We start from the raw sequence: 14638 nt of genomic DNA, 5'->3' as shown, positions 1-14638 counted from the left end.
GTCGGACATGACTGAGCGACTGAACTGAACTGAACTGAACTGAAGAGCCCAATATGTGAGCAGTCACTTATTTAACATGTATTTATTGAGGGTTTGCTGCATGTCTGGCACTATGCTTAGAGCTAGGGACACAGAGATGAATGAATGCTCAGGGTAGACATAGGGGCCTGCCCTCATGGGGCTTACATTCAAGTCATGCTAAAGTTAGTTGGATTTACAGGAATCAGTCTGTCATCCAGCAAATATTTACTGAGTATTCACTCTGTGCCAGGAGCTTGGAATATCCATAATGAACCAAACAGACACAGTCCATTGTCACAGAGCCTGTGATCTAGCAGAAAAAAGGAAGGTTGAATCAAACTGCTGTTGTAACTATAATGAAACTGTATCACGGTAAGTGTACAAAATTCTATGAAGGAGAAGTACAGTGTTCTTCAGGAAATTTCGTCAGAAGAATATTTCACATTAGTCTGGGAGAAAAGACTTTTTCTCCTAAACTTTACTCTGTTTAAAAGAGAGAAGTGAGCACAGACCAGAGCTGGGGAGAACCAGTGGCCTGCACTGGGTCAACAGTGAGATAAAAAACAGAATTAGAGGTACCGGGAGCAATGTGGTCAGTCACATTGTGTGCTATTCCTTTGCATGTCTCCTTGGTTTCTGCCTTAGGAGATCCTATGCGGTTCGGCTACAGAAAGCAAATTGAGAATTGCTGAATTGCTCTTCACCATAGTAAGGGATTCTGGAATTAGGTTTATCTTCTACTTGGTCAAAGACTACAGAAAACACCCCCAACACATCCATGGTGCCAGGAAGCTGCTGGAGACATGGGGCCTGAGATCATTAAACAAAAGCAATTATACAGCTGATCCATCGCAAGAACATGTCCCCAGCCGAGGTCATGGATTCCCAGCAGAGAGAAGACAGAAGCCAAGAGAATACCAAGAGCTGATTAGAATACGTGTGTCTTGAAGATAAAACAAAACAAAACAAAAAACCTGTTGCTCCTACAATGATAACACATCCTGGGAACAAATACAAGCCACAGCATCACCGTACCACACATTCTATAGTGGGGACAGGCTAATCTGCTGCAGTCTGAACCACTCACCTCTGAATCAGAAGAGGGCTGGGTTACACTCAAATAACTAATTTTCCAGCACTAGTAGCTGACATATAATAGGTGCATGATAAACACTAGTTGAATCAACACAGGTTTGTTTCCATTTGCTGCCTGATTCTCTGAAGGAAAAGAAATACATGGAAACATCTAATGATGAGCAAAGTAAATGTATAAATTACAAGTTAATTTAGAGGTGTGTTAGGATCCAGCCAAAATGATGAAAGTGAGTTCTTCACAGTTCAGCTTCTGCCTCTGCAAGCACGAACTTGTCTCTCTGTCCACAGGAATGACAAGGACCAAAAGCTGCAGTTCATCTTCTTCAGGTAAAGAAGTGCTCAAAGTGGCAGAAACCAAGAAAATCAGAGAAGCACAAGGCTTGAAAGTTAGCATATAAGAGTTATGGCATTAGATCACCTGGCTTCCTGGTCTCAGCTACACCACAGGCTAGCTGCTATTTTTGAGGTAAGTTACTTTGCCTCCATTTTCTTCTCTGTAGTATGGGTACCTGCCTCATAGTTTCTCCCCTCCCCAAAAAAGAATCATTTGAGTTAATGCCCTCAGCATAATTTCTGGCTCCATTGCATTAGTGCTCCGTAAATTTTAGTTTTTACTCTTAATGATTTTCAAAATTGATCCCAATTTCTTCTCTAAGCTTTTTCAAGAAATATGGTTTGCTAAGTATATAACTAAAGGTAAAATGTCATGACTTTATAAGGCCTTTTATAGAAATATAGTCACAAATCAGGGTGGAAAAAAGTCCTTCTCAGGTCCTGATTTTGCTCCAGATTGGATGATACCACAGCCACACCATGGACCATAAAGTCTAGCCTCTTGGAATTGGAAATGCCCCTCCTTCTGCCATCAGGCTATCAGGCAACGCAACAAGAAATTTAGGGTCGGTTTCTCCTTTAGACAGCTATGCATAAATAAACTGGATTATCTTGCCGTAACCCCAGGATGCAAAAAGTCCAAAGAATCTGTGCATTATGACTTTGCCTACGCTTGGTCTCAGGCCTTGATTTGTCTGACAAGCCTTGGAGAGAGTGAGTATGTATGGTGTTTACCTAGGGTAACATCAGGTAGAAACAATGACTATGCTTCATGCTTTGTTGACTTCTCTAAGTGTCATGACTCTTGGAACAACAGTCTTGTAGAAAAATTGACACACTTTCCTTTCTGGTGTGTCTCTGCATAAATTGTTCCTCCCTCTGCAAGATTAACTAATACCATCTGTGAGTATTCCAGGCCCTCCCTCAGTTTGCACTTGGATCTGCCTGTTTCTTTTCTCTGCCTCTTTTCAAAGGTGCAAGAAGAGGAGAGCTCCCCACCACCTAAGGGTCAAATACTGTCAGAGCTCAGGTTCCCAAGCCTTGAAATCCTTTGCTTCTAACTCTGCATCTGCAGGCAAAAACAATCCTCCGGAGATTCGGCCCTCCCACTGCCTGTGATAGGCTGCTTGGAATAGCAACAGCCTGTGTCACCGAAAAGGGCAAAGCTTTCGGAAATAGAAACAAAGTTGGTCACAAATCACATTGGCTTTGCTCGAAGTTTTTTTTTTTTTTTCTTCCCCACCTTTCTTTAGCATGCAACTATGGGAAAAGTGACCGCTCGTGTCAGTTGGGGAAGTCGGGGTGGTTTGGTGCCCAGGGAACGGCTGTAACTTCTACGTGACCATGGTACCTGTTGAAAACGCAGAGGGCCCCAGTCTGCTGAAACCGAAGGGGCGAGCGGCGGAGACTGATGGCAGCGACAGAGCCAGCGGCGGCCCGCATCCTCCCTGGGCGCGAGGTAAAGCGAGGCAGCCTGGCTGGGGGACCGCGAGAGGAGCGCGCTGGACGCGTGTCTCACTCGTGTGTGTGCGTGTGCTTGTGTGTGTCCACGTGAGCGTGCAAGGTGCCTGGAGACAAGGGGACAGGATCTCGTGGGAGAAGCGACAAGGAGCTCTAATGTGAAGACTGAAGTCTCACTACTCCTAAGCCGGGTCCCCTCCTCTGTGTGGGCTGTATCAGGGATAAATCTCTTTCATTTGGAGAAATTGACTGGCAAGATAATCGCGCCGATGAAGACACCCCCACACACCCCCACATACACATTTTTTTTTCATTTCTTGTCACACATGGATAATCTGTAACAATTGGACATTCTAACCACCATTTTAAAAACCAGCATTTTAAGGAGGCTTCCTAAAATTATTAGTTACATAATCAATAAATTCAACTTTCTTTTTAAGTGCCCAGCGTCTTTTTGTAATGAATTTGAGCATTGTTTGCAGTCTAAAACCTCTGCTTACTTGCTCCTGCTTTCTTTAAAACTGGCATTTTAGACTGAGGTTTGTTTAATACTTCTCCTTCTGGAGGTGAAATTTGGAAAAGTTTTCATTCATTTCAGTTAACTTTGCTAAATCAAATGCCTTTCTTCACTTCCATATTTACAATTTTCACAAACACACTGCCACATGTAGTTGCCTCTCCCGATCAGTTAGTCTTCAAAGGAATAGGAACTCATTGTAATATGAAATGAAATCAGACACAGATAATACCCCCTTCCCCTGCTTCTCTCAGCTCTGCTCCCTCTAATCATATAATACATTCCCAGGCCATATATTAGAATTTCATGAATAATCCAAACCACCAAATAAATACAAAAAGCATTTATCTTTCATCTTGGGATGGATCTGTATACTTAGTTATTTTTTTAAACAATTGTTCTTTTAAAAGAATTTTGTTTTAATTTGATTTATTTATTGCATGCAGAGTATTAGTTCCCCAATTCCCTGATGGAGTCTTAACCACTGGACCACCAGGGGAAGTCCCCTATATGCTTAGGTTTGCATGGTGGGATTGTCTGATCTTGGAATTGAATCCACATTGGAACTGAGGCACCAAGCGACCCCTCCTCATAAATGGAGAAGCTCTCCTTCTCCCCTGCCCTCTTCCAGCTTAGCCCTCTTTCTAGTCAAGAATTCCCTCCTTCTAGTCAAGAATTAATATCTGGGGTCCCTCACACTATGGCCCAGTCCTCTCTTCAGCAGAGCTGCCACTTTCTCTAAGTGTGAGCTAAGTCCAAGAACAAACAAAAGAAACTTGTATTGGGGAGTAGAGAAAGAGTGGCGAAGTTCTCTCTGAATTCTCGCAAGATTGAGCTGGAGGGTGAGTTGAGGTGGTAATAGCGACAAAAGCAGTAACTATATAGAGTCAGTGATAAATGTCGCAAAGAAGTTGAAAACAAACTTTATGCTAGAGGGGCCTCCACAGTAACAATAAAAAACTATTTAGTTTTGATATGTCTTTGAAAGCACAGTGTCCTTTTAATAGGTCAGATTGTCCAAGTTCACAATGGAAAGCAAGAATGTGTGCTTCTAAAGACTGAACACACACAACTTTCAGTTTAAAGTACAACTTTAAACTGTTGAAAAGAAACACTAAATGAATAAACACCATCAATTGCCTTTTACATTTAACTTTAAATGAATCTTTATCATGTAGAAGAAGAAACCTAAATGCTTTTCTTAACTCCTTAATGAATACAGCTTTGATGGGTGCTATATGTAGCTTATATTTAGACAAATACAAACCTTATTATTACTTTCATAAATTTTCCTAAATTGTCTTAGGCATTCTTGGTACCCAAAGGCAATTATACAGATCTACATATATAATGAACACATAGCACGGACTTACTCAGCTGTTTTGACAAGTTAGTTTGTCTCTTCTATCGGGGTTGTATTTTTGTCTGATTTACAAAGATGTCAAATGAAATATTTGACAAAAACTTCTTTCAACTTCTTTATATTTTAAACTTCCGTAGCTTCATGCAGGAAACTTCAAGTGTTTAAAATATGCTTAATTATCCTTCTTTTCCTGCATTTGAAGGTAGCAAGTTGTTCTATATTCCTAGATGAAAAACAATGTACAAAGAGGAATGAGTTATAAACCCCGGATAAGGTAATTAAAGCATTTGAGATACTGAAAAATGAAACAAACAAACAAAAAAACCCCTGTGATTGCACCCTTTAATGCTATTGTCCATAGTGAGAAGGGTTGGCAGGTTTTCCTTGGCCAAACCCTCTAAACTGGAAGGAATGCTTTGTTCCAGTGGCTAGAAGCTAATGAATTTAAATTCATTTTCAAGAAGTTATGGCTTAAGTGGGTACATTTTTAGTAAACATTTCAGCTTTCATAGACATGTTAGAATTGACCTCGTAGGGCAAGGTTGAGCTCAATTTGAAATCTTGGTACTTAAAGCCAGCAACAGATATAGATGAGGTGAGAAACGTGATGGCTAGAGCACCTCACACAAGGAGAACAGGAGTCCAGAAGATGTGTGGTTGGCCCAAGTTCAGGGGGTGGCTGATCAAGGCGGACCCTGGCAGCCTGTTGCCCAGCGGGGCCTGCTTCTCCACCTCAGAAGCTGGGTCTCCCAGGCTCCTCTAATTCATGATTCAACAACTGGTTAGGAAGAGGGTTTCCTTAAGTCCTCCTTTACCCGACTCGCTCTGCTTTTCCACATCAGGTCTGCCCAAAAGGTCAGAAACAGAACAATATTTATGTGAGTGCATGTTTTCCACACCGCAGATCCAGCTGCCCCATGTACTGGAACCCAGATCGCTGGAACTAGGCTCACTGAATCAGCGACACTGACGGCACTTCATCCCCTCCCAGACCCTTCTAAGCCTGAGCTGCCACAGTCCCGCAGTCTGAGATTCATGAAATGCACACCTCTGCTAGTGAGGCGGCTGCACTATGGCAGTTGTCCTTAAACATGTTTAAAGCTGCAAACTCCTTTCTGCAAATGGAGTCTGAGTAGGTGGTCAGTATGTGAGGCAGGTAAACATGGCACTTATTTAGTGGAAAGGGGGCAAGTGTAGAAAGAAAGCCCTGTGGCCTGGCTGCTTCTCTGCTCCCCTCGCATCCCCTGTGGCCCTGAGCCGGCTCTGGGGTCAGGATCACATTAACAAACCTCAGGTCCATCACTGCTCTGGTTATGCAGGTCATGTTTTTGAGGTTGGGGCATATTTATGGTGCTCCTACTGTGAGCCTTGGGCCCTCAGAATGAGCCTAAACCAGTCCTTCTTGAATTGAGTCAGGCTTGGCCTTCTCAGGCTTCCTCAGACAGCTCAAGGAGAAGTTTACTTGTAAGATAGACTGAGAAGACTTTGGGGAATAGACTTGTTATCAGAGAAGAGAAGGTCAGACTGACCACCTTGACCTGGTAACAGAGCTTTGACTGTGAGACCAACTTTGGGAAGTTACTTTGGGAAGGCCCAGACCTTGACCATTCCCATGTTCCCAGGCTTTCCACATATTAAAAAGTGACGTCTGAAACGAATATAATATTATAAATCAACTATACCTTTAAAAAAGCAGGGAAAATTATTTAAATAAACCATATACAGTATATATGTATCAAAAGAAAAAGTGACAAAACCCGTGATGAAACTTGTGCTTTTAAAAGCATGTGTATCTAACAAGTAAATGGCAGTTACAACAGCAACAACAAAAAAGTTGTGTATGGCTTGATATTCCCAAGGAAATGGCAGAATTTAGAGACATTTGAATTTATGAGGGACTATAGATGTTTTTGTCTGAAAATATGACCAAATTTAAAGATAACCATCTCCTCTTTCTCTTCAATCAGCTTATCTCTGGGTCTGTACATTTCACCTCATTTGGAAATCATATCAAAAATCTAAATTTGAGGGGTTTTGTTACAGTGAGACCTGGGTAAATGGCTTCTCTGGGACCTGTGGTGGTGGTGGTGTAAGTCATGTCCGACTCTTTGTGATCCCATGGACTGTATGTAGCTCCTCTGTCCATAGGATTTCCCAGGTAAGGGAGAAACCTCTAAACAAATATGGCGGGAGCTGTTCCTCTGCCAGCTCTGGGTGGGTGGTGTTTGACTCACACAGCAGGGATTTTTTCCCCTTTAATATCATGTCACCCCGAGAGGTCAAGGAAGATTGCTGCTTGTCACAAACCACCTCTAGGCTGCCACCACAGCAGCAGACATGCATTGATGAGAGCCTGTGGTGGCAGAGCTTGGCAGACAAGGAGCCACCAACAGTTCCCCTGACCTGGAGGGCCTGAAATTAGCCTGTGGATACCAGCGTGCCCGAGCAGGCTTAAAGCTGATGTCTATTTTGATAGGACAGTACCTTGGTGCGGTTGTTAGGTATTTTCAACATCACCCTTCTGTCTAGTAAGATTGCTGACAGGACCTGAGTAAGTTCTTAGGAACAAGCCTGGTGAATAGCTGGAAGGACCCTACTGGGAGCCCTCAAGTATATTTTTTATGTATTCTCTAGGGAGTACGTTTTAGTGGTCTAGACCCTGTAGTAGCTGAGAAAAACAGAACTCAAAATGCAATGAGTCCACTCTGGAGGCGACTATGGAAAATAATTTCCATGTATGTATTAAAGGTGAATCAGCCAATCTTAAAATGCTATAGATGTGTGGGATGATATTTTGTCATTGAAGAATAGTTAGTTCTTTTTAAAAAACTGATTAATTTTTGGCTGTGCTGGGTCTTCACTGCTGTGTGCAGGCTTTCTCTAGTTAAGTCGGGGCTACCCTGCCATGCGGTACTCCAGCCTTTCACTGTGGTGGCTCCTCTTGTTGCGGAGCACAGGCATTTAAATTGAATGGAATTAAGGCTCCCAAATTCAGCTTTTTCTCATGAACAGCCTTCCCCAGGTGGATGAGTTAGCGAATAAAATAAGGCAATGAAAGAAAGTCACCTAGAGTTACACCAAGTCATGGTGTGAGAAAGGAGAAGAGTTGAAACGGGCTGCTTTCCAAGTGGCTATTTGACCAAATGCCAAATGAGAATAATTCCCTATCCTGTCTTCCCTCAGAAAGTATCTGCTGCTGCTGCTGGTTAGTCGCTTCAGTCATGGCAGCCCACCAGGCTCCCCCGTCCCTGGGATTCTCCAGACAAGAACACTGGAGTGGGTTGCCATTTCCTTCTCCAATGCATGAAAGTGAAAAAATAAAGTGAAGTCGCTCAGTCGTGTTCGACTCCTAGCGACCCCATGGACTGCAGCCCACCAGGCCCCTCCATCCGTGGGATTTTCCAGGCAAGAGTACTGGAGTGGAGCAGAAAGTATCCAACCTCTGGAAATTCCAGAGCAGTCCAGTGGTTAGGCCTCTGTGCTTTCACTGCTGAGGACCTGCGTTCAATCACCAGTCAGGGAAAAGGATCCCACAAGCAGTATGGCAAAAAAAAAAAAAAAAAGACACAGAACCTGAAATCCCTCCAAGTATTTCCCAGCTGAAATGTTGAGCCAATATACTACCTTTATAGTAAACGTAAAGTCATATGAGTTTTTTTTTTCTTTTTTTTTCTGTCTTGGCTCCTTGGGAAAGCTGTTCTTCCTGTATCACAGCATGCTCATTTATCCATTTGCTAATGGTTATGATTCAGTGATATACTAATTTTTCTATACAATTTAGGTAGAAGTGGTCAGATCAGATCAGTCACTCAGTCATATCCAACTCTTTGCAACCCCATGAATCGCAGCACGCCAGGCCTCCCTGTCCATCACCAATTCCCGGAGTTCACTGAGATTCACGTCCATCGAGTCAGTGATGCCCTCCAGCCATCTCATCCTCTGTCGCCCCCTTCTCCTCTTACCCTCAGTTCCTCCTAGCATCAGAGTTTTTCCAATGAGTCAACTCTTCACATGAGGTGGCCAAAGTACTGGAGTTTCAGCTTTAGCATCATTCCTTCCAAAGAAATCCCAGGGCTGATCTCCTTCAGAATGGACTGGTTGGATCTCCTTGCAGTCCAAGGGACTCTCAAGAGTCTTCTCCAACACCACAGTTCAAAAGCATCAATTCTTCGGTGCTCAGCCTTCTTCACACTCCAACTCTCACATCCATACATGACCACTGGAAAAACCACAGCCTTAACTAGACGAACCTTTGTTGGCAAAGTAATGTCTCTGCTTTTCAATATGCTATCTAGGTTGGTCATAACTTTCCTTCCAAGGAGTAAGCGTCTTTTAATTTCATGGCTGCAGTCACCATCTGCAGTGATTTTGGAGCCCCCAAAAATAAAGTCTGACACTGTTTCCACTGTTTCCCCATCTATTTGCCATGAAGTGATGGGACCGGATGCCATGATCTTCGTTTTCTGAATGTTGAGCTTTAAGCCGACTTTTTCACTCTCCACTTTCACCAAGAGGCTTTTGAGTTCCTCTTCACTTTCTGCCATAAGGGTGGTGTCATCTGCATATCTGAGATTATTGATATTTCTCCCGGCAATCTTGATTCCAGCTTGTGTTTCTTCCAGCCCAGCGTTTCTCATGATGTACTCTGCATAGAAGTTAAATAAGCAGGGTGACAATATACAGCCTTGACGTACTCCTTTTCCTATTTGGAACCAGTCTGTGGTTCCATGTCCAGTTCTAACTGTTGCTTCCTGATCTGCATACAGATTTCTCAAGAGGCAGATCAGGTGGTCTGGTATTCCCATCTCTTTCAAAATTTTCCACAGTTTATTGTGATCCACACAGTCAAAGGCTTTGGCATAGTCAAGAAAGCAGAAATAGATGTTTTTCTGGAACTCTCTTGCTTTTTCCATGATCCAGAAGATGTTGGCCATTTGATCTCTGGTTCCTCTGCCTTTTCTAAAACCAGCTTGAACATCAGGAAGTTCACGGTTCATGTACTGCTGAAGCCTGGCTTGGAGAATTTTGAGCATTACTTTAGTAGCGTGTAAGATTAGTGCAATTGTGCGGTAGTTTGAGCATTCTTTGGCATTGCCTTTCTTTGGGATTGGAATGAAAACTGACCTTTTCCAGTCCTGTGGCCACTGCTGAGTTTTCCAAATTTGCTGGCATATTGAGTGCAGCACTTTCACAGCATCATCTTTCAGGATTTGGAATAGCTCAACTGTAATTCTATCACCTCCTCTAGCTTTGTTTGTAGTGATGCTTTCTAAGGCCCACTTGACTGCACATTCCAAGATAGACTAAAATAATTTATCACCTTATTCTCACCTTAGGAACATTCATTCTTTTTGACCGTGACTCACTTTATACTGTTGTACTGAAGTATCAGGGAGAAAAATGCAATCTTTTGACTTAGAGGAATATTTTTTTTCCCCTTAAGAAAATCAAGTATTATTTATATTGTAGAATTGTGCATCCCTTGGAAGTAATCTCCAACTAGTCCATCCTAAAGGAAATCAGTCCTGAATATTCATTGGAAGGACTGTTGCTGAAGCTGAAACTCCAATACTTTGGCCACCTAATGTGAAGAACTGACTCATTGGAAAATACCCTGATGCTGGGAAAGATTGAAGGCGGGAGGAGAAGGGGATGACAGAGGATGAGATGGTTGGATGGCATCCCTGACTCAATGGACATGAGTTTGAGTAAACTCCGGGAGTTGGTGATGACAGGGAGGCCTGGCGTGCTGCAGTCCATGGGGTCGCAAAGAGCCGGACATGACTGAGCAACTGAACCGAACTGAACTGGAAGTAATTGTTTCTCAAAAACAATCATGATGAAGGTCTGCCTGCCATTATTAGGCTCTGTGGCAATTAGCTGCATCCATATTATTTTATTTATATTACTGTTATTTTATAATGTGTTGCCCCTGTATGCACTTGTTTCCACATGCTTTGTGCAAGTTATGAGCCATGTGCAATGCTAATTTATATATGGCCTCTCAGCCTCAGAAGTGCAAGGCTTTTTAAGAATAAGAGAGAGACTTTCCTGGTGGTCCAATGATTAAGGCACCGCCCTTCCACTGCAGGGGCCACAGGTTCAGTCTCTGGTTGGGGAACTAAAGATTTCACATGCCCTGTGGCATGGCCACAGGGCATGAAATAAAATAGAGATGATAAATAAAGAATAGGGGGAAAAGTTGTAATTTTAATCAGTTAGTCTTGTGAAAGAACATCCTTAGCTAATGAACGTTTCATTTCTATTGGGAAACAAAATTGTGGAAAACTCAAGGCAAAATCACAGGAAGAATTTTTCATGATTTAAGTCCCATTATTGCCAAAAAAAAAAAAAAAAGGAATTCAGGAATGTATGAAAAGGCAGAATTCTTATGCTGGAAACAAGGTATCATTTTACTTCCTTTGCTATCAATAAGAGATTGTTTCAAAGTTTTACTTACTTGTTAGAGAGATTTCACTCCATCAGTTCAGGTCAGTTCAGTCGCTCAGTCGTGTCCGACTCTTTGCAACCCCATGAATCCCAGCACACCAGGCCTCCCTGTCCATCACCAACTCCCGGAGTTCGCTCAAACTCATGTCCATCTAGTCGGTGATGCCATCCTCTGTTGTCCCCTTCTCCTCCTGCCCCCAATCGCTCCCAGCATCAGGGTCTTTTCCAATGAGTCAGCTCTTCGCATGAGGTGGCCAAAGTATTGGAATTTCAGCTTCAGCATCAGTCCTTCCAAGGAAATCCCAGGGCTGATCTCCTTCAGAATGGACTGGTTGGATCTACTTGCAGTCCAAGGGACTCTCAAGAGTCTTCTCCAAAAGCATCAATTCTTCGGAGCTCAGCTTTCTTCACAGTCCAACTCTCACATCCGTACATGACCACTGGAAAAACCACAGCCTTGACTAGACGGATCTTTGTTGGCAAAGTAATGTCTCTGCTTTTCAATATGCTATCTAGGTTGGTCATAACTTTCCTTCCAAGGAGTAAGCGTCTTTTAATCTTATGGCTGCAGTCACCATCTGCATTGATTTTGGAGCCCCCAAAAATAAAGTCTGACACTGTTTCCACTGTTTCCCCATCTATTTCCCATGAAGTGATGGGACCAGATGCTATGATCTTCATTTTCTGAATGTTGAGCTTTAAGCCAACTTTTTCACTCTCCACTTTCACTTTCATCAAGAGGCTCTTTAGTTCTTCTTCACTTTCTGCCATAAGGGTGGTGTCATCTGCATATCTGAGATTATTGATATTTCTCCCGGCAATCTTGATTCCAGCTTGTGCTTCTTCCAGCCCAGCGTTTCTCATGATGTACTCTGCATAGAAGTTAAATAAGCAGGGTGACAATATACAGCCTTGACATACTCCTTTTCCTATTTGGAACCAGTCTGTGGTTCCATGTCCAGTTCTAACTGTTGCTTCCTGGCCTGCATATAGGTTTCTCAAGAGGCAGATCAGGTGGTCTGGTATTCCCATCTCTTTCAAAATTTTCCACAGTTTATTGTGATCCACACAGTCAAAGGCTTTGGCATAGTCAAGAAAGCAGAAATAGATGTTTTTCTGGAACTCTCTTGCTTTTTCCATGATCCAGAAGATGTTGGCCATTTGATCTCTGGTTCCTCTGCCTTTTCTAAAACCAGCTTGAACATCAGGAAGTTCACGGTTCATGTACTGCTGAAGCCTGGCTTGGAGAATTTTGAGCATTACTTTAGTAGCGTGTAAGATTAGTGCAATTGTGCGGTAGTTTGAGCATTCTTTGGCATTGCCTTTCTTTGGGATTGGAATGAAAACTGACCTTTTCCAGTCCTGTGGCCACTGCTGAGTTTTCCAAATTTGCTGGCATATTGAGTGCAGCACTTTCACAGCATCATCTTTCAGGATTTGGAATAGCTCAACTGTAATTCCATCACCTCCACTAGCTTTGTTCATAGTGATGCTTTCTAAGGCCCACTTGACTTCACATTCCAGGATGTCTGGCTCTAGGTGAGTGATCATAGCATCGTGATTATCTGGATCATGAAGCTCTTTTTTGTACACTTCTCCTGTGTATTCTTGCCCCCTTTTCTTAACATCTTCTGCTTCTGTTAGGTCCATACCATTTCTGTCCTTTATCGAGCCCATCTTTGCATGAAATGTTCCCTTGGTATCTCTAATTTTCTTGAAGAAATCTCTAGTCTTTCCCATTCTGTTGTTTTCCTCTATTTCTTTGCACTGATCGCTAAGGAAGGCTTTCTTATCTCTCCTTGCTATTCTTTGGAACTCTGCATTCAGATGCTTATATCTTTCCTTTTCTCCTTTGTTTTTCACTTCTCTTCTTTTCACAGCTATTTGTAAGCCCTCCTCAAACAGCCATTTTTCTTTTTCACATTTTTTTCTTTTTTACATTTTTTGCTTTTTCATGGGGATGGTCTTGATCCCTGTCTCCTGCACAATGTCACGAACCTCTGTCCATAGTTCATCAGGCACTCTGTTTATCAGATCTAGTCCCTTAAATCCATTTCTCACTTTCACTGTATAATCATAAGGGATTTGATTAGGTCATACCTGAATGGTCTAGTGGTTTTCCCCACTTTCTTCAATTTCAGTCTGAATTTGGCAATAAGGAGTTCATGATCTGAGCCACAGCCAGCTCCTGTCTTGTTTTTGCTGACTGTATAGAGCTTCTCCATCTTTGGCTGCAAATAATATAATCAGTCTGATTTCGGTGTTGACCATCTGGTGATGTCCATGTGTAGAGTCTTCTCTTGTGTTGTTGGAAGAGGGTGTTTGCTATGACCAGTGCGTTCTCTTGGCAAAACTCCATTCAGACCAAACAAATCATTATTGAATGATTATTGTGGGTAATTCAATGAAGTAACATTACCCCTAGTTGACAGATAAGGAAACTGAAGCTAAGAGATCAAAAGCTAATAGTTACTAAGCACTTACTAGTGTGCACCAGCTACTTTTCTATTTCATTTATTCTCACAACTTTATGAGGTATGTGATATTATTATCTTTACCTTAGGACACAGAGGAACAGAAATATTAAACTAGACATGTCAGAGTCTAGCTGCTAACTAACCAGGTATTCTGATTCCAAACTGTACCTTCAGTGTTAAGCCGAGGTACCTCTGGGAGAAAAGCAAATTGCTCCATGTAACATGGATAAGAGCCTAGAGAGCTAAACCTCAGTGTTATAAATCTCTGGTGGCTCAGATGGTAAAGAATCAGCCTGTGAGGCAGGAGACCTGGGTTTGATCCATGGAGAACGGAATGGCTACCCACTCCAGTATTCTTCCCTGGAGAATTCCACAGACAAAGGAACCTGGCAGGCTACAGTCCATGGGGTCGCACAGAGTCAGACACGGCTGAGCAACTAACACTTTCACTTTTCACATTCTAAATCCACGCCAGGGTTTTGCACTTGAGCAACAATACTATCCAACACTGATGTCTCTACTTTCTGCTCTGTTCCGTGTTCTGATCTGTGAATTTGGGTCCCCATTACACTTGTTTCAGAACTTCATTGCATTTCATTTTAACTAGTTCCCTAATTTTCCATATGATATGTCTTTTTCTATAAGATTATGAATTTCTGGGTTAAAATATATATTTTTGAATCTATCAGATCTCTGAGCTAGCTGTTTAGAAAGTACCATATAGCTCATATGAGGTAGGAACTGTGCCTTTTCCTCTGTATTACCATCAGGGATCATGTGCACATGCATAAGTAACGCCATCTTGTAGCCTAGGAAATGTGTCAGCACGGTGCTCAGTGCGCCCACCTTGATGACTGCACTGTCCATCCAGATGAACCTGTCTGCCCTCTGTGTCCAAGATGGTATTGCCACGGAGTACAT

General features: G+C 42.5%; 1 protein-coding gene across 2 annotated transcripts in view; it reads left to right on the top strand.

Moving 5' to 3' along the window:
* SLC2A12 (solute carrier family 2 member 12) overlaps window positions 1-14638 on the top strand; it is a 94187-nt gene that overhangs the window by 20966 nt on the left and 58583 nt on the right. For both annotated transcript variants that reach the window (XM_061428034.1, XM_061428035.1), the window contains 2 exons: window positions 1405-1582; window positions 2424-2908. In XM_061428034.1, the coding sequence (XP_061284018.1) occupies window positions 2794-2908 (115 nt within the window). In that variant the 5' untranslated portion in view covers window positions 1405-1582; window positions 2424-2793. The remainder of the gene's footprint in view (window positions 1-1404; window positions 1583-2423; window positions 2909-14638) is intronic.

This window comes from Bos javanicus, chromosome 9, assembly GCF_032452875.1.
Source record: "Bos javanicus breed banteng chromosome 9, ARS-OSU_banteng_1.0, whole genome shotgun sequence".
Taxonomy (NCBI): domain Eukaryota; kingdom Metazoa; phylum Chordata; class Mammalia; order Artiodactyla; family Bovidae; genus Bos; species Bos javanicus.
The sequence above is the reverse complement of the archived record's forward strand: the minus strand, read 5'-3'. Positions and strand labels throughout refer to the sequence as shown.